Source organism: Pseudophryne corroboree, chromosome 5, assembly GCF_028390025.1.
Source record: "Pseudophryne corroboree isolate aPseCor3 chromosome 5, aPseCor3.hap2, whole genome shotgun sequence".
Lineage (NCBI taxonomy): Eukaryota > Metazoa > Chordata > Amphibia > Anura > Myobatrachidae > Pseudophryne > Pseudophryne corroboree.
The window spans coordinates 31699876-31720903 of record NC_086448.1 but is presented as its reverse complement, the minus strand read 5'-3'; the positions used below and the strand labels follow the sequence as shown (position 1 = coordinate 31720903).

Below are 21028 nucleotides of genomic sequence, written 5' to 3'. Positions count from 1 at the left end.
GGCGAGTATCAGAATTGGCGGCTTTATCATGTAAAGGCCCTTATCTGATTTTCCATATGGATAGGGCAAAATTGAGGACTCGTCCCCAGTTTCTCCCTAAGGTGGTGTCAGCGTTTCACCTGAACCAACCTATTTGTGGTGCCTGCGGCTACTAGGGACTTGGAGGACTCCAAGTTGTTAGACGTGGTCAGGGCCCTGAAAATATATGTTTCCAGAACGGCTGGAGTCAGAAAATCTGACTCGCTGTTTATCCTATATGCACCCAACAAGCTGGGTGCTCCTGCTTCTACGCAGACTATTGCTCGTTGGATTTGTAGTACAATTCAGCTTGCACATTCTGTGGCAGGCCTGCCACAGCCAAAATCTGTCAATGCCCATTCCACAAGGAAGGTGGGCTCATCTTGGGCGGCTGCCCGAGGGGTCTCGGCTTTACAACTTTGCCGAGCTGCTACTTGGTCAGGGGCAAACACGTTTTCAAAATTCTATATATTTGATACCCTGGCTGAGGAGGACCTGGAGTTCTCTCATTCGGTGTTGCAGAGTCATCCGCACTCTCCCGCCCGTTTGGGAGCTTTGGTATAATCCCCATGGTCCTTACGGAGTTCCCAGCATCCACTAGGACGTCAGAGAAAATAAGAATTTACTCACCGGTAATTCTATTTCTCGTAGTCCGTAGTGGATGCTGGGCGCCCATCCCAAGTGCGGTTTATCTGCAATACTTGTACATAGTTATTGTTAACTAAATCGGGTTATTGTTGAGCCATCTGTTGAGAGGCTCAGTTGTTTCATACTGTTAACTGGGTTTCATATCACGAGTTATACGGTGTGATTGGTGTGGCTGGTATGAGTCTTACCCGGGATTCAAAATCCTTCCTTATTGTGTACGCTCGTCCGGGCACGGTGTCCTAACTGAGGCTTGGAGGAGGGTCATAGTGGGAGGAGCCAGTGCACACCAGGTAGTCTAAGATCTTTCTAGAGTGCCCAGCCTCCTTCGGAGCCCGCTATTCCCCATGGTCCTTACGGAGTTCCCAGCATCCACTACGGACTACGAGAAATAAAATTACCGGTGAGTAAATTCTTATTATTATGTCACATGTGCGTTACTCTTTAACTAATAGGGCGTTATTCAGTTACCTGCGATCATTGATTGCGTGTGATTCTCGCCGAGGGCTATTCAATTAGCCCCAATAAACTGGTATGAGACGCGGCTTATCAGGGATTTGTTTAACCTGCTTCAGCAAGTGAAGCAAAATCCCTGACCACAGCCCCATTTTCACCCGAATACGGGGCTGTTTCTATTGGAAACACACAGGTTCCACTAAACCTGTGTATGTTTTTGGATGAGAAGGATGTTTGTTTTTACCGGGAGAAAAAACATCAAAGAAACATCGGGAATAATCGCCCGAAGTTTCTTCCTCGTTAATTGAATATCCCCAATAGTATTTGTCATCTTATGTCACATGTTCCTCCTTTTAGTGTGTTATACACGTCCCCTTGTGTCACAGCTACCTCTGGGGTGTACACGTCCCCTTGTGTCACAGCTACTTCTGGGGTGTACACGTCCCCTTGTGTCACAGCTACTTCTGGGGTGTACACATCCCCTTGTGTCACAGCTACTTCTGGGGTGTTCACGTCCCCTTGTGTCACAGCTGCCTCTGGGGTGTACACGACCCCTTGTGTCACAGCTACCTCTGAGATGGGGGGTTTACACGTCCCCTTGTGTCACAGCTACCTCTGAGCTGTGTGTTATACACGTCCCCTTGTGTCACAGCCACCTCTGAGCTGGGGGGTGTACACGTCCCCTTGTGTCACAGCTGCCTCTGAGCTGGGGGGTGTATACGTCCCCTTGTGTCACAGCTGCCTCTGAGCTGGGGAGTATACACGTCCCCTTGTGTCACAGCTGCCTCTGAGCTGGGGAGTATACACGTCCCCTTGTGTCACAGCTGCCTCTGAGCTGGGGAGTATACACGTCCCCTTGTGTCACAGCTGCCTCTGAGCTGGGGAGTATACACGTCCCCTTGTGTCACAGCTGCCTCTGAGCTGGGGAGTATACACGTCCCCTTGTGTCACAGCTGCCTCTGAGCTGGGGAGTATACACGTCCCCTTGTGTCACAGCCGCCTCTGAGCTGGGGGGTGTACACGTCCCCTTGTGTCACAGCTACCTCTGAGCTGGGGGGTGTACACGTCCCCTTGTGTCACAGCCAGAGCCGGCCATAGCTATAGGCAAACTAGGCAATTGCCTAGGGCATTTGATATGCCTAGGGGCATCTGCAGCTTCTGCTGATTAAAATGATATGCGGCATGCCTATACTCTGTGTGTAGCATTTCATATGCAGATACAGCCACAGTCTCACACAGTATATAGGCATGCTGCATATCATTTTAATCAGCAGAATCTGCTTGTGCATCCTAGCCACATAGCAATGCAAATAAGATGCATTTTCATAAAAAAGGTGCCCGACGTTAGCATTGAGGCAAGATTTATGAGGACACATCTGTATCCAAGCAGAGGCAGAGGTCACAGTGTTAGTGGAAGTGTGAGTGCTGTGTGCATGTGAGTGGGTTGGTTGTGCAGTAGTGTTTGGAATATGTGTAAGGAGCATTATGTGTGTCATGTAAAAATGCATTAATAATGTGCAACATATGTGTAAGGGGCACTATGTGTGTCATTATGTGTATAACGGCATTAATAATGTGTGGCATATGTGTAACAGGGTACTACTGTATGTGTGTCATTATGTGTATAGGGGCACTAATAATGTGTAGGGGGCACTATGTGTCATTATGTGTATAAGGGCATTAATAATGTGCGGCATATATGTAAGGGACATTATGTGTAAAAGGGCATTAATAAAGGTTGTCATAATGTGTAAGGCACATTATGTTTATAAGGACATTAATAATGTGTAAGGGGCATTACTGTGTGGAATTATGTGTATAAATGCATTACTAATGTGTGGCATTATGTGTATAGGGTGCTCTACTATGTGGCGTTGCGTATAGAAAGGGCACTACTGTGTCATCTAATATGAATAAAGAGCAATAGGGTGTGGTGTAATGTGAATAAGGAGCAATTCAGTGTGATGTAATGTGAATAAGGGGCTCTACTATGAGGAGTAACGTTTATAAGGTAAAGTGATACTACTGTGTGATGCAATATGAATTATGGACACTATCGCATTATCAAATGTGAATAAAGTTGCAGTACTGTGTGGCGTAATTGGAATTGGGGTTACTATTGTGTGGTCATGCCCCTTGCCAGCAAAAACACACCCTTTTTGGGCTGTGCGCCAAATGTGCGAACTGTTCCTATTTAAAATATAGGGGGTACAAACACCAAAATAAGGACTGCTATGGATGAGGGGTGATGGTGCTGGGAAAGAGGTGTAACCAGTGGTGGTGCTAGGGGGCACCAGCCAAAATCTTGCCTAGGGCATCATATTTGTTAGGGCCGGCCCTGGTCACAGCTACCTCTGAGCTGGGGGGTGTACACGTCCCCTTGTGTCACAGCTGCCTCTGAGCTGGGGAGTATACACGTTCCCTTGTGTCACAGCTGCCTCTGAGCTGGGGAGTATACACGTCTCCTTGTGTCACAGCTACCTCTGAGCTGGGGGGTGTACACGTCCCCTTGTGTCACAGCTGCCTCTGAGCTGGGGAGTATACACGTTCCCTTGTGTCACAGCTGCCTCTGAGCTGGGGAGTATACACGTCTCCTTGCGTCACAGCTACCTCTGGTCTGGGGGGTGTACACGTCCCCTCGTGTCACAGCTACCTCTGAGCTGGGGGGTGTACACGTCCCCTTGTCACAGCCACCTCTGAGCTGGGGTGTGTACACGTCTCCTTGTCACAGCTACCTCTGAGCTGGGGGGTGTACACGTCCCCTTGTGTCACAGCCACCTCTGAGCTGTGTGTTATACACGTCCCCTTGTGTCACAGCTACCTCTGAGCTGGGGGGTGTACACGTCCCCTTGTGTCACAGCTACCTCTGAGCTGGGGGGTGTACACGTCCCCTTGTGTCACAGCCACCTCTGAGTTGGGGGGTGTACACGTCCCCTTGTGTCACAGCTACCTCTGAGCTGGGGGGTGTACACGTCTCCTTGTGTCACAGCTACCTCTGAGCTGGGGGGTGTACACGTCCCCTTGTGTCACAGCTACCTCTGAGCTGGGGGATGTGATTCTCAGGCAGGTTCCCCCATATCATGTTGCACATGCTTCCTGGCCGGAATGGTTGCAGGCAGGCTGTGCTCGCTCCTCCTTGTGTAGAGCTTCCTGTACTACCATCCCCTCTCCCAGAGGCAGCTGCCAGAACAGGGGGAGCGTAAGAGGAAGCAGACGCTGGAGTCCTGGAGGAAATGCCAGGAGCACACAGGCCGATCCAATGAACGGTAGAGTCCATCTCCTATTGCTGTGTCTTCTGCCTGCGCCTGCTGATGTTCTGTGCATGGGAAACCTCTGTAGCATGAGTTATTGTTCTTGTTTCTGTGGAGCTGGGACTGTTATTATCCCCTTGTTTCATGCAGCGACAGACAGAAGTCGCTTATTTGCAGTGAATGTTTATCTATAGCTTTATATAGGGCTCTGTAAAACGTTATGGCGTCTGTCTGATTATTCCAGCATACTGCGAGTAAAAGCAGCAGCCGCTATGATAATTCATGTCTGTAGCTTTCATGTGTTCTAGTCGCAGTGCTCCTTCCCTAGTGCCACTTTTCACACATCAGTAAATTCATGTAGTTCCCCTCATCCAAAGTTTATTACTATACAAAATAGGATACCATAGACAGTAACAGCACCATATACAGAGGTGATTACTGTATACACTGAAACCGTTTCACCCCAAGTTCATTGATAAATACAGTCAGAAACGCTTATTGCAAATGTTACTTTTAAGCAGTGAAAGCCCCTTATCCCAAGATCATTGTTATAGACAGTGATAGCACCTTAACCTGCTTTCTTTACTGTAGATGTTGGTTGCACAGCCTCCAAAGGATTATATCTGTATACGCTGAGGCAGATTCAGCCCAAGTTCATTGATACATACAGCAAGAGCCCCTTATGCCAAGTTAATGACTAAAAACAAAGGTCATTGTTATAGACAGTGATAGCACCTTGTCACAATTTCATTACTGTAGACAGTGACAGCACCTTATCCAGAAGTCATTACCCTGTACAGTGAGAACATTTCATCCCAGTACGGCAGTACGGATGGTGTAATGGTTAGCATTACTGCCTCACTGCACTGAGGTCATGGGTTTGATTCCCACCATGGCCCTAACTGTGTGGAGTTTGTATATTCTCCCCGTACTTGCGTGGGTTTCGTCTGGATACTCCCGTTTCCTTCCACAATCCAAAATATACCGGTAGGTTAATTAGCTCCCAACAAAAGTAACCCTAGCGTGAATGTGTCTGTGTGTACATGTGGTAGGGAATATAGATTGTAAGCTCCACTGGGGCAGGGACTGATGTGAATGGGCAAATATTCTCTGTACAGCGTTGCAGAATACGTGTGCGCTATATAAATAACTGGTAATAAATAAATCCTACATCCAATCATTTTTACATTGAACCATTTATAGCAATATAATGACTTTATGGTGAGATCACCATATACTAAGTACATTATTATAGACTGTTAGAGTACCATATGTCAAATAAATTGTTAGACAGTCAAGCACTTTATGACAAATACACTATTATAGACTGTTAGAGCACCTTGTGTTCATTGCTATAAATAATGAGAACTATGTGATATGTTTATTACATGATAAGAGTGAACCCCTCCTTTCACCTTTCTTGCTATAGACAGTGACAGTGGATTATTACAGACAGTGAGAGCCTCTTTTATATAAATGTAACACTATTTCATGGGTGGTCTTGATCCTATCTAGCTATAAAGCCGTTGTCTACTGCTATCTAATAACTACTCCTTCATGCTGGGAGTAACACCTATCTCTGGACCCTGAATCGGAGGCTTTGTTTCTGCATTGCCGATCTGCCGCAGTAGGAGTTGGTCCCATTGATTAACCCCGTACCTTGAACCCAAGCAGTGCCACATTTGTGTAGCAAACGGAAGGCAGTGGACCACAGTTGTAAGGGTCTTCTCTTGGACCCCTGTATCGGATTGGTTTGTGCATTGATGTTGCATCTTGCTTTTCAGGTGGGTTCTGCATTTTGTGCTACCCACTCCCCAGTGTCTTTAGGAATAGATAATAGTCTGTGTGGCTGAATTCCATAAGTTTTCCTGTATGTGTCCTGAAAGTTTTCTGTATGTTGTACAGATCTGCTCTGGGACAGAAACACTCCTTGCAGACTTTCTCCTAGTTAGCAGTAGACTGTAGATCTCCGCCCTGTGCAGAGCGGTGCCTACAAACCTGCTCCACTCACCTGGCATGCTAGATGGTGACCCAGGATGGGTGTGAGATAGCAGGAGTTCCCCGTGCTATTTTATATAAGTAATTGTGATATTTTTGTACAAAGTGACCTGTTCAGGCTGACCCATGGGCCCCTAAGCTTGCTCCTGGACACCCGCCAGTGTGGGAATATTCTCCCCACCCCCCACCCCCCCACCACTGTGGTATTCCCTGATTGCCCCAGTGCTGCTGGCCAGAATACCTTTTTACACATTTTTGCCGTCAGCCTGGCAGGCTCGGTACACACAGGCGTTGGAAAAACATTGCTTTTGTACTTTGTCCTCCCTTTCAACAAAGTCTTCAAATCCTGTTCTCAGGAACTGTGCACTCGCTGGGTGTTCCCGTAGCACATTACCGAACGTTAACGCATCTGGATGGTGCACGCATCACCATAACTGACTGGAAGCGAACGCTTGTTGGATCGTGTGTGTGCTGGACCATTACTTTTTTTACAGTACTTTTGTTATTGGCTTATAAGCACGTTTCACAGGCTGCACGTTTCTCCCCCCTCAGCAGGAAACGGTTACAGGCTCTGTCATGATGATGATGATGATCTGTGTAACCTACAATGATGTCAGGACTTTCTAATATCAGTTTCTGATCAGTTAATTTCCTGAACATCTTAACCCTATGTGCACTTCGCCGTCTCGGAGAATGACCTGTAAATTTGACGTTTTTCTTTATGATATCAGGACTGTCATGCTGGCCTGTTGTTTAATTCTATCTGGACACTGCTGACTTTTAGCAGATGATGGGTAGATCTCGTATTCAAAACAAAATAAATATAGCCCAGCGCCTATTAGTAACCAAATACCTGCCGCCTTTCAACGGGTATACCCAACCCGTTAAAAATCAAGAGAGACTGGTTGTGAAAAGCATAGGTATTTAGTAAGACAATGGGGTCTATTCAATTCACCGACAATTGAATAGCGCTGGGAGTTAGCTCCCGTCGCTATTCAATTCAGCTCAAGTTAAGTCGGCGAATTCACGTTCTCCCTGACTTAACAGGTTGATTTGTCGGGAGAACGGGCATTCTCCAACTTAACTCCCCGCCGCGATGCTGATTCCCGACAGAATCAGCCTTGCGCCGGCCGCGCGGCAGCACTTTTGTCGGATTTCTTCTCTCATCCCCCGGGGGTGAGAGAAGAATTCCCGACAATTGAGGGTCACTTGTCGCTGTATTGAATAGCACTGGGAGCTAATTCCCGGCGCTATTCAACTGTCAGTGAATTGAATCGACCCCAATGAATTAAATTCAAATCCTTTTTGTTTTATTAAAACTCGCTGTTATGCTATGTACACATTATGCGATCCCATACGATACGATATCGTATGATATTGTATAAGCTATCATATCTGATCGTGTGTACACACTACAAACGATGTCTAGAAACAAAGTCCTCACTGGAGTACAAAAGCACACAATATCACCTCATCAAGACTGCATATAGTCCGACAAACGATGTCACATGCGACCTGTGGGAGCGCGCATCGTACGTCGAATGCTGCATACAGATTGTACAAAATCATTCAGAAACAAACAATATCGCTCAAATTGTAAATGATATTGCACAGTGTGTACGGGCCATTTGGGCAACACATATATCCCATTAAAAAATATACATATAATAATAAACATCACCGACCAGTGACACCTATAAAACAATGCAATACACTTATTCTTTAAATAGTTCCCTATTCCAGGGATACACAATAGCACTTGATTCCAAGTAGCAGCTGAAACAATTGTGTCTCTTACTTCAATATTACTTTATAGCCTGATGTTATAATAAAAAAAAACCCAGTTAGTTTGGCCACAAAGTTCCAATCATTCTGTTGTTAATCCTCCATATGTATCATTGCCATGATTTAAGTGATTAGTAGCATGAAATGAATATAGGTTAGGTTTAGGCGCCACCTGGGGGTGGTTAGGCTGCAGGAAGGGGTAGTTAGGGTTAGGCACCACTGGGGGGAGTGTTAGGATTAGGGCAGGGTGGGGGTGGGGTTTAGGGTCACTAAGTGGGTGGGTTAAGGTTACCTCCCCCCTGTCGGGATTTCAACTATTGGGAAGCCGACATTTGTATTCTGACCGCTGGCATCTCGTACGCTAGGAAATCCTACTGAACCGGCATACAGATATGACCTCATATCTAGCCTGAATACGCCATGGCCATGAGACGGCCGGCGCAAGTGAGCTGCCCGGTTACCCTGAGTGAAAATGCGGCTATGTCAGAATTCTTAGATCCACCAGGAGACTGCACTGATTCATTTGATATTATGTATGTATGTATGTGTGTGTATGTATGTATGTATGTATGTATGTATGTGTGTATATATATATATATATATATATATATATATATATATAGATATATATATATATATATATATATATATATATATATATATATATATATTTTGTGTGCGCCACTGTCTGTGTAGCAAGTAAATGGAACTTGTATTGGGGGAAAAAAGTTGCAAATCTGCATTGTAGCTCTTTGTATACAGATTCGGAGTCCGTCACACACAGGTATACAAGTGTCACTTACTCCGTGCCGTCTCCTGGTGTGTCCTAGTCGCATCGCATTGTGATTACTACCCCTTTTCCACTAGCTCTTTTAAACACGGGTAAATGTGCGGGGGCGCGCATTTACCCGTGTTTTTCCCTAGTGGAAACGGGTCCCCCGGCAAATTCCCGGATCAAGTGATCCGGGAATCCTACCCTGTTAGCTAGTTGTCTAGTGTGAACGGGAGCCGTGTCGCCTGGGAGGGCGGCACTGGGAGATCATGTGATCTCCCAGCGCCGCCCCTGCCGCGTCGCTAGCGCGTCACCAACCCGGCAATTGCCGGGTTGGTGAGCGCTGTCTGCAGGGGGCTGTAGCACGGGTCGCAGCCGTGTCACCCGTGCTACGCTAGTGGAAAAAGGGTATCAGATGCATTTTCTGGCAGAAAAGATGCTCTGTGCTAGCTGAGTCACACAAGGGCCTGGAGCGCCAAAAAGGTCAGTTTGGCGCAATGGCGGAGCACGGAGTGGCCTCCATGTGGCACTATTTCTCAGGTAGGTCGCCACTAAGCTGAGTGCATTTATACAGTATGTGAATTGCTTGCAGGGTTATGTCCCTGTTACGTCTCTGTGCTTGTCCCTCTGTGGGAGTTCTGTGTATTGATTCCCGCGCTGGAGGCCTTTGAGCGCCGCCTTAGGACATGTCATGACCTACTTGGGTCCTGTGATCAGGAAGTATCGCTGCTCTGCATGTTACTGATTTTCTCTCCCCCACAGTATCATCTGGATGTCCCTTTCATAGCAATCCTCTCTGCATGATGATAAACCCTCGCTGTGACTGCTGGGGGAGTCAGGCTTCACAAGTGTCCGAGTCCCCATCGCCAGGCTCTCACTACTGCTCGCTAGAGGAGTCTGCGGCCTCCTTTATTACCTGAAGACCTTTCCTATTCCCTTCTCTATAAAGCAGATAATTCCCCCAGCCCCATCCCCCCATAGCATATGCATGGCTAATTACTAATGTCGGTGGGACTAACTGCACACGTATAGGGAGTAATTATCCCTTTTCCTGTATAGAAATGAAATAATTTCACGCCTTTTTAATTGATCCTGGGAAACAAGCATACTTGGGCTTGATGCAGTTCAAAGCTATAAACCGTTTCCGCAGGTTGTCGCTGCTGGGCGCGCTTTTTTTTTTTAGCTGGTCCATAGATATTAACTCAGCTTTTTTTTGTTTGTCACCCCCAAGCAATTGAAAATTATCGAACGATGTTTGTGATTCAGATGTGGTCACTTTTACCATCGCTGCTGCGTCCAAGACCTCCCGTGCGCATGTGTGATCTGCTGCTGCGTCCAAGGCCTCCTGCACGCATGTGTGAACGCGATCAGAACGCATTGGCTGGTTGCGCACACGCAAGATGGGACCTGTGCATTGGCGCTGGGAACGGGGTTATTGCGGTGATGCGACCTGAATAACCCGCTATATTTTTACTCCCAGCGTCTGATGTACAGATGCGTCCTCTCACAACTTTGCTCCATGCGCTACAAGTCGCGTTACACATAACGCATGAGTGCCGTGTGACTTGGTTGCATCGAGCGTCTTAATATAGGCATGCCGCGTATCATTTTAATCAGCAGAAGCTGCTCGTGCGTCCTGTTGCATTCGTGGCAAAAGACGCAAAAAAGACATTTGGCGCTACAGAGTCCCGCCGCGACATGGTGTGACTTGAAGGGCTGTATAGCGTGACTGCAGTTTGGATGTAAAAGGACACATCTGAAACATAGAAAGGCCGCTTGGCACATGTACAAAACATGCACACACTTTCACGCTAGGGTTCATTTTTGTCGGGAGCCAATTAACCTAGCAGTATATTTTTGGACTGTGGAGAAAAAAACTGGCGTTCCAGCAGAACGGGGAGAATATACAAACTCCACACAGGGCCATAGTGGGAATGGAACCCATGTACTTAGTGCTGTGAGGTAGCAATACTAACCATTACACCATCCGTGCTGTAGTCAGAGTGGAGGCACACAGGCTCTGAGCAAGATTGCCTAAAAGAGTCTTGTGGCTAATAGACTCTAGTTCAGTAAATATTCTGCCAATCCTTTGGGTTTACTTGGGAATGGATCCATCAGGCCTGTCTAAGACCAATATCCGCGCTCACAGATCATCTATATCACCGCTTATGGCATATACACAGATTGAAGTTGCGCTTGTATTTACGAAGCGGAGCCCTGGCGAGTTTTGTACTTGCGTGACGGACACTGAAGTGCGCTGCTTATGCCCACATTACTTTCACCCTTTAGGAAGCAAAGGCTTTTCTGTCTTTTGCAGGTCCCTATTGCTGTATATAGGGTTAGACCGTTTCTGGATGGCGTTACCCAACGACGCCAAGCTTTTATGTCACTTGATGAATTGTGATTTTCCTCCGTCACCATTGACCTCTATGGCCCAAATGTATTAAGCCTTAAAAAGTGATAAAGTGGAGCTGGATAAAGGGGTGTCATTCCGAGTTGTTCGCTCGTTGCCGATTTTCGCAACTGAGCGATTAAGGCAAAAATGCGCATGGTACGCAGAGCGCATGCGCTAAGTATTTTAGCACATAACTTAGTAGATTTACTCACGCCCGAACGAAGAATTTCTATCGTTGAAGTGTTATCGGAGTGTGATTGACAGGAAGTGGGTGTTTCTGGGCGGAAACTGACCGTTTTCTGGGAGTGTGCGGAAAAACGCAGGCGTGCCAGGATAAAACGCAGGAGTGTCTGAAGAAACGGGGGAGTGTCTGGGCAAACGCTGGGTGTGTTTATTACGTCAAACCAGGAACAAAACGGGCTGAATTGATCGCAATGTAGGAGTAAGTTTCGAGCTACTCAGAAATTGCAAAAAAAAAAATTCTATTCGCAAATCTGCTAATCTTTCGTTCGCAATTTTGCTATGCTAAGATACACTCCCAGAGGGCGGCGGCTTAGCGTGTGCAATGCTGCTAAAAGCAGCTAGCGAGCGAACAACTCGGAATGACCCCCAAAGAGTGATAATGTAACAGCCAATCAGCTCCTGTCATGTCACAGGCTGTGTTTGAAAAATGACAGCTAGGAAGTTGATTGGCTGGTCCTTTTATCACTCTTTATCTGTCTCGACTCTATCACTATAGGCACAGAGGTGAGCGGGTGATAAATAGGGGGATTTTGCTGACGTTAATCTCCTGATAACATGAGAGCTGAGAAAAGCTTTTCCGCTGAAGAAAGCCTTTTCCTATTTCATATGTAGACCCTTGGATAAGCAAGAGCCTACTATTGTGTACCAGGTAAGGGATAAGTTACCCTTAAAACTGCCCCAAGACATTTAGAAGACGAGCGGGTATACTGTGTGTCTGGTGAGGATAAACTGCTGGTATATAACAAACTAAGGGGCAAATTCAGTATGAATCGCAAGTAGCAATTCCTACGGAATTTTTGATGAGGGGCCGTGGGTGCATGCGCCCGCAATTTCTGCGGGGGCCGCAGAAATTACAATCGCCTCTGCCTGTCAATCAGGCAGAGGCGGTCGCGGGGCAGGAGGGGGGCGGCAACGCTCCATTTTCTGGGTGGAAACGGAGCTTTGCGGGGGCGTGCCAACCCAAACGGTGGGCTGGTACGCGCGTGTCGGGGTGCGGTCGAATCGGCTGTGTGACGTCATACGCAGCCGCTGCAACAACAAAAATGGTGCCGGGACTCCAGCGGCCGCAGCTAAGCTGCCCCGGCAGGAGTCAACCTTCATTTCTGCTAACAAGCAGAAATTGCGTGCTGTTCGCAATTTCTGCTTGAAGCAGGGAGCAGGCGCCGGTCAGCATGCTAAGAGGCCTTGTCCAGCGCTGGGCGTCCCCCAACATGCGTGCTAATGGTTAGCAAATTCTGCTGATTAGCAGCTTCCGCTAACCTTACTGAATTGGCCCCTAAATAATTTTTCATTTTAATTCAATTGAACACAATATTTATACCAGTATGTCCTAAAGGGGCATTTGTGCGACTGCAAAGCCTGCCCTCGATCCGTCTCTGATTATGTCCCGGCTCAGCCGCTTCTGTGCGACCCCCGAGTCCCGTGTAACGTTCCTTTTGTGGAACTATGCAGCTGAGAGCCGGAGCATTGTTCCGATCTGAGAGGGGTCACTTTTCCTTCCTCCGTAGAAGTGTGCCGCCATCTGGAACAATGGATCCCAGCATCTGTGATCATTCTATTCATTGCACATTGGCAGCTTAGAGATGTGTCTATTTCTAGCTGATTAATGTCGCTGAGGCTTGTCGCACCTGTATACAGAGGCTTGCGAGCGCAGGTGTTGGGCAAACAATGCAGTGTTAGCTGTGCGTTCGGGAACGGGTCTCCTGTATTGCGGCTGCTCAGGGAGGCTCATCATACAAGTCCATTGTGCCTACAAAACGGTAACGCTGCTAAACGCTGTAGGGAACATCAGACTGGACGCAGAACCGGCGCCCACCAGGAAGTTTGTGTTTGGGCTGTACTGGTCCATTCACTCTTTGTATTGTTAGAAGTAATATGATAAAGTAATAAAATAAAAATCTTTCTTAAGGAATTGAGTCGTGGGCTAAGGGGGCAAATTGCGGTTGGCGCAGCGTCGAATTGCTGGCATGACCTGATTTGTCCCCTTCACCAGGCCCGATTCACACCTCTTTTTAGATCAAAAGTACTCACTACCCTGTGGGATCCCACCGCCGTAAAGTGCACCGGGTGCTGCGCTAATTCATCCAGGCAAATCTGTTTGTGAGATAAAGTGCCTACCAACCAATCATCTCCTAGCTGTCCTTTTTAAAACACAGCCTGAAACATGGCAGTTAGGAGCTGATTGGTTGGTACGTTATCTCTCTCCACTTAATGTTTCTCCAAGGCTTTGTAAATAGACCCTCTAATTACTTAGTGGGTTTAATAGTGACAATACGAATTACTATCTTCTCACTGTATTATAGTTCTCATTATCCTTCATTTATATTGCGCCAAGAGGGGTCTGCAGCAACGTACAACAAAGCACATATGCAGAGACAATTCACCGCTATACCAAAATGTAAAAATGCCTTCACATCCTGCTCATGTGTCCCGTATCCTATAATTCTCTTGTGCCCGTATTCTGTATATAAAACATTTTGGATACTTTTTTCTCTCTCTCTCTCTCTCTCTCTCTCTCTCTCTCTCTCTCTCTCTCTCTCTCTCTCTCTCTCTCTCTCTCTCTCTCTCTCTCTCTCTCTCTCTCTCTCTCTCTCTCTCTCTCGTTCAATTCTATTCGGCAACTTAAGAATAGCGCCGGGAATTAGCTCCCGACGCTATTCAATTCAGCTCCAGTTAAGTCGGCGATGTCCCGTTCTCGCCGACTAAGCAGGTTGAATTGTCGGGAGAACGGGCATTCTCCGACTTAACTCCCCGGCGCGAGGCTGATTCCCGACAGAATCAGCCTCGCGCCGGCCGCGAGGCAGCACTTTTGTCGGGCTTCTTCTCTCATCCCCCGGGGATGAGAGAAGAATTCCCGACAATTGCGGGTCACTAGCAGCTGAATTGAATAGCGTCGGGAGCTAATTCCCGGCGCTATTCTTAAGTTGCCGAATAGAATTGACCCCATTGATTGAATTTGTGTTTGGCTTTCTGTACCGGAAACGTCCAGCTGATAGATTATTCCCCTCTATTGTTGGCATTTACGGAATATTGAAAGAACACTTTCAATCTCTCTTTTTTTTTTTTGTTAAAAGCTGATTTCACTAAACCGAACATAACCCCATCTCATATTAACATGTTTCTTCCTGCTGCATCCACATGGGGGCGCTCCTCCATGGGAAATCTGTGTATGTAATGAAGCATAACTGTAGTCTAGATTCAGCGAACAGAACTAATATGTGGTCTGAAGCAATATTAATGAGAATATGGTCTATTCATTTTTTTGTGGAAGTGTTTCCCCAAGTGGGTGCCACGGGTTGGCAAATGTTATCGTTTATTTTTAGGCTTATATCGTCTAGTGTGCATGGGGTATTATTTGTGATCGATGCGAGCTCCCGCACGTCGTTCAGCATTCGCCAATATTGAGCTGACATGTAGCTCAACGCGTCAATGTCGGGCTGAGCTGCGTGTCCGGGAATGCCGGCGGTGACGTCGCTGATCGTTGTCATTCAACGATAACGTTTAGTGTGTACGCGTTATATCGTTGAACGCTATATCGTTCAATGATATAGTCGTTCTTCGCCGGCATTTCAGCATAGCCTAGTGTGTACCCGGCTTAAGGGTGACAGATGAGCAGAGTTTACCTAATGTAATAATTTCTGCTGATTGCTTCAATAAGAAACGTTTGGCCTGGATGAGCGGTTAGGGGCAGTTAGACCCTCCGCCCCAAGGAGCGTCTGCTTCGCCGGCTGTTCTGCGCTACCCCAGCTGTGTAAATCCACACAGGGAAATACCCGGCGTTTGGAGAGCTGATTAAACCCTGTGTGTGCTCTCTTGCCTTGGGGAACCTCCTATCTGTGCATTAGTCTTGTTAATTAAAGTCTTCCCCACACCATGACATTCATCACCCACTAAGTATGTGTAATTTACAGATGATATGATTAGTAATAGAGAAAGCAGGAGGAATGTATTGGAGAATATGGCCGGGAACCTCTGTTGCGATGCTGTGCCGCTGTACACTAAGGCTGCGTCTTATCAATCATTCCTTAGCAGTGTCAGGGAAACGCAGTCTGCGCGTGTGGCCGGTGCACCAGGGACGGCGGCTTCCCCTGCCGGGGTAACATACAGAGGTCGTGGGAATATAATGCCGGAATGTTCATAGGACGCTGCAACAGGGATTTGCTGGATGTCCCCACAGAATGATATTGCGTTACCTCCACTGCAACATTATACAGTAAGTGGCGACACTGTCGGCTACGCGGTCCTGAGTCAGTATTACAGGATATTGCCATGTACACAAGCGCAATAATGCGTAAATATACGATTGCCATGACCGCCCGATTCAGGCTTGTCTGCTAAAGCTGGCGCAGTTGCGGATGTGTGCACAGCGACTGCGCAAAAATATGCGAATGACGCATACGTCTGCATTTGTATCGGGTTGCCACCAGCAGCTTTGCGAGTCCCAGCGGCTGCGTAAAAGACACAACGACACTTGCAGATCTGTCTATTATTTGGCTTCTGCGCAGCAGTATGGGAAGTGAGACTCTGGAACACATCCTCTCTGTGGCTGCTGTTACATGACGATCTGGCACATAGACGCCAGCGCAGATGGCGGATAATTGCCCAACTGGGTTTGAGTACAAGTCTGAATCAGGCCCATATAGCTGTGCATTATCCTTACGCATTGCTTTACTGTATGGAATAATTGCAGGGCATAATTAACACTGATACAAACAGTATATATGGCCCCGGCCCTTATAAGCTTACTATACACTCGTTCGTAGCAGAGATCTGAGGGGAATAGCCTGAGGCCCGCAGCCTCTGTGTCAGGCTAACTGGGGGAAATATGGGGCATATTGTATAGCGGGTGAAAGTATGATCATGGGATGTGCAGGACGACGCCTGGAGAGGAAGTATAAGACACGAGCGTCCTCAGCGGAGTCTGGGGCTTTCTGTTATTCTCTTGTTACCCTGGCACAGGCTGACCTCTTGCTTGCCACACTGAAGCGGGCCGTGGCTACTCACACGTAAAGGTTTAAGTTCAGGTAATTAGCATTAAGGTTCTGTGGGGGGAATTCAGGATTGATCGCAGCAGCAAATTTGTTAGCAGTTGGCAGTGCTTAAAGTGGCCCTAGAGAGGTGGTGGAACTCACCCCCCTCCCATGGCGCCCATGTAATAAAGGTATTGGCGCGCGCAGCAAAAAGGGTGTGTGGTCTCAAAAAGAAGGGCGTGGTCACACAATAGTAATAATGCCCACAGTAGTAGCACCCAAGTGGAAATTTTGAAGTGGAGGTATGGAAAAGAGAAGGTTGTAATTAAGTGCGCACCGAAGGCGCGTGCTCTCCTGAAAAGGGGGCGTGGTCACGCAAAAGGGTGTGTGCCCTTCAGTGTAGTTTACCACACCATATACCCCTTATACACATTATGCACCACAATAGTAGGACCCCTTTCACATTATACCACACAGTATGAGCCGAACTTCACATTTTAACACACAGTATGAGCCACATTAACATTATAGCACACGGTATGAGCCGAAATTCACATTATAGCACACGGTATGAGCCGAAATTCACATTATAGCACACGGTATGAGCCGAAATTCACATTATAGAGTGACAGGGAGAGTGACAGCAGGGACATGGAAAATGACAGCAGGGACATGGGGAGTGACAGCAGGGACAGGGAGAGGGACAGCAGGGGCATACAGTAGGGACTAGGGAGAGAGAAAGGCAGCAGGTTAGATTACCTGTTTACAGCGGCGGTGGTCTGCGGTGCTGTGGATGAGTAGGCTGTGGTAGGCGTGGAGTGGAGGAGGCTATGGGCCTCAGGTAGTGTTCACTCTAGGCTGTTTTAGCAGGGCGCCGCGCCCTGCCCGTTTTTTAACAGGCAAAACCCGCCCTGCCCCTTTTGCGGCGCCCTGCTAGAACAGCCGCCCGCTCCCTGCCCTCCCGGCGTGTATAGATGCTGTGCGCATGCGCGCAGCATCCATTCACGCATTGGGAGAGGGCTGGGGGAAGCCCAGCACCGACGGAGGTGCTGGGCACGCCCCCAACAGTGACGTCGCTGGCCACAGACGCTCTCTATAGTAGCGTCTGTGGGCCGCATCGCCCCCTAAAATGACGGATGCGTGGCCACGCCCCCTAATTTGCGTGGTCGCGCCCCCATTTCGGACGCGCGCGCACACTTGTGCCCCCGGAGTCCGGCGCCCTGCCCCTTTTCACTCCTAGAGTGAACACTACTCGGAGATAGTGCGGAGGAGGAGGCTGTGGGCATGCAGAGGTCAGAGGGCAGGGCGGCAGTGGATCTGGAACCAGGCTGGCTTTATTATCCCTGCCGCCGCATCGAGCTCCTGTGACCACGGCGCTAATATTTCAAAACTGCTGCGGACCGGCAGCCAATCAGCGACAAATTTGAACTAGTAGCGCCGCGGTCACAGGAGCTCGATGCGGCGGCAGGGATAATAAAGCCGGCCTGGTCCCAGATCCGCAGCAGCTGGGAGTCTGGAACTAGGGCTTCCACTGCGGCGGCGATGGTAGGGGCGGAGCGACTGAGGGCGGACCGGGAGCTCAGCTTCTTTGTCGGCCCATACAGTAATGCCCACAGCAGTAGCACCCCTTATACTATGCCCACAGTAGTAGCACCCCTTATACAATGCCCACAGTAGTAGTGCCCCTTATGCAATGCCTGCAATAGTAGTGCCCCTTATGTCCCCAGGAGTGGTGCCCCTTGTGAAGTGTCCCCTTTACAATGCCCTCATTAGCAGTGCACCCCATCAGCAATGCCCTTAATAGTAATGCCCCTGTGTAGTATTGCCCCCAGTAGTAATGTTGCCTGTAGTAATGCCCCCAGTTGTTTAGCCCCTTGCAGTTTAGCCCCAGTACTCATGCCCCCACTGGTAATGCCCCTGCAGTTATGACACTAGTAATTTACTCCCCCCCGCTCCTTTAATTTAGCCTCCCAGTGGTAATGCCCCCAGTAGTTTTGCCCTCATGTAGTTTGCCCCGTGTAGTTTAGCCCCCACTGGTAATGCCCCCTGCAGTTGTGCCCCCGGTTGTTTAGCCCCCGTTAGTAATGCCCCAGTAGTTTTCCCCCTTGTAGTTATGCCCCCCGTAGTTATACCCCCAGTAGTTTAGCTCCTGTAGTTATGCCCCATTGTAGTTTAGCCCCCAGTAATAATGCTGCCAGTAGTTTAGCCCCCCTGTAGTTTGCCCACTTGTAGTAATGCCCCCAGTAGTTTGCCCCTTTGTAGCTTCCCCCCTTGTAGTAAAGCCCCCCAGTAGTTTGCCCCCCCCCAGTAGTTTGCCCCCAGTAGTAAAGCCCCTTAGTAACAGCGCCGCTACTAGTACACATATGGGAGGGGGGGGAGGCACCATACTCGCCAAGCCCCGCTCCCGCCGCTGTCCTCTCTGGGCGTCCGCTCCTCGGCACTATGAGGAAGACGTCATGACGTCTCTCCCATAGTGCGCACTGACAGAGCTGGAAGCTGGAGCTCAGTAGTGAGCTCCTGCCTCCGGCTGCCGCTGTGGGAGGGAGACGGGTGCCCGCTGGTAACGCTATCTCAGCGGGCGCCCGGCATCTCCTTGCAGCGGGTTAGTTGAGCCGGGGGAGGCGGAACGCCGTTTCGGCTCACTTTAACTCCTGGCTGGGAAAAACCATGTGCACTGCAGGGGGAGGCAGATGTAACATGTGCAGCGAGAGTTAGATTTGGGTGGGTTATATTGTTTCTGTGCAGGGTGAATACTGGCTGCTTTATTTTTACACTGCGATTTAGATTTCAGTTTGAACACACCCCACCCAAATCTGACTCTCTGCACATGTTACATCTGCCCCCCCTGCTCTGCACATGGTTTTGCTCAACTGCTAACACATTTGTTGCTGCGTTCAACTCTGAATTATCCCCTATGTACCCAGGAGCTGCTAATCTGTATTGCCCCATCCCTTGGACCCCCTGTTTGGAGGGCCATACAGTATGTGACGTGTATTATACACATTGGTGCCTGCAGACCACCCCCTTGCCTGACGCTGACCATTTTCCCTATTTAATTTTGGAAGTTTTTTTAAAACCTCATGACCGCTTCCCTTTAAAGCGTCCTCTAACGTTGAAGTGGAACTAAAACCACAAAGATTATTGATCCTCCGTGAAGTGTTTTACAAGTTGCTCAGTACTTGCTGCCATATTCCTATTAAAGACTGCCTTTCATTCAAAGCGCTTGGCCACAGAGCTGCCCTGTTAATGCATGTTCTACAAGCGGCTTGTCTCACCACCTTTATTTAGCTCCTGTACTTCTTACACAGCAGCAGGTTTCCATTAGCACAGAATGCACCTCTCCTTTCTCTGTTATCTGTGGCAGCCGTACAGTTATGATGTTACATTAAGCTCCATTTATATGATCACAGGCTCCTTGTAGTCTTCTCCAGAAGAGTTAATTAGTGTCGGCGTTCTGTGGAGAGCGGCCCTCGGAGCCAGACTTCTTAATGTGTTATCTCCGGGATACACAGCTGTGACTGGAATCACTAAGGCTCCCATGTTCTGCAGGAATAAGAGGATCACTGGTCTCTGGATGCATCCCACATTCCTGCTCCAGTGGACCTGCCTGAGAGACGAGTCGTTGGAGGACTGTGCCGCTATTTGACTATATATATCAAAAGCTGGTTATTACTGCAGTGAATGGTATAGATCAGTGGTTCTAAAATGCGGTCCTCAAGGCAACCTAACAGTCCAGGTTTTACGGATATCCGTGCTTTTGCACAACTGGTATAATCAAACTGAATGACTGTGTTTGGGAACCTCTGCTATAAATGGACTAATAGGGGAGTTTGTATTGTTGTGATAGGCGATTGGTTATGCGGTAAGAGAGCAGACACCGATGCAGAGCGGGTCGGCGATATGTCTTCGGTCTCTGCTGATCTGTGAAGCCATGAAAATGCTCCAGGAGCTGTCTTTTGCAAGGAGACGCCCACCACTGGTTTAGCAAAAAATAAATAAAATTTCTCTGACGTCCTAGTGGATGCTGGGAACTCCGTAAGGACCATGGGGAATAGCGGGCTCCGAAGGAGACTGGGCACTCTAAGAAAGAATTAGGACTACCTGGTGTGCACTGGCTCCTCCCTCTATGCCCCTCCTCCAGACCTCAGTTAGAATCTGTGCCCGGCTCGAGCTGGATGCACACTAGGGGCTCTCCTGAGCTTCTAGAAAAGAAAGTATATTTAGGTTTTTTATTTTCAATGAGATCTGCTGGCAACAGACTCACTGCTACGAGGGACTTAGGGGAGAGAAGCGAACCTACCTGCTTGCAGCTAGCTTGGGCTTCTAGGCTACTGGACACCATTAGCTCCAGAGGGATCGAACACAGGCCCAGCCTCGGTCGTCCGGTCCCGGAGCCGCGCCGCCGTCCCCCTTGCAGAGCCAGAAGCAAGAAGAACGTCCAGGAAATCGGCGGCTGAAGACTCCGGTCTTCATTAAGGTAGCGCACAGCACTGCA

The 21028-nt window shown here is 48.4% G+C and overlaps 1 protein-coding gene across 3 annotated transcripts in view; it reads left to right on the top strand.

Moving 5' to 3' along the window:
- The window catches only part of PTK2 (protein tyrosine kinase 2), a 449027-nt gene that overhangs the window by 52306 nt on the left and 375693 nt on the right, over window positions 1-21028 (top strand). The window contains exon 1 of one of the 3 annotated variants that reach the window (XM_063921184.1): window positions 4316-4385. The exons of the other annotated variants lie outside the window; for them this stretch is intronic. Coding sequence (XP_063777254.1) covers window positions 4379-4385 — 7 coding nt within the window. The 5' untranslated portion in view covers window positions 4316-4378. Of the gene's footprint in view, window positions 1-4315; window positions 4386-21028 lie in introns of those variants that run through there. 3 annotated transcript variants of the gene reach the window in all.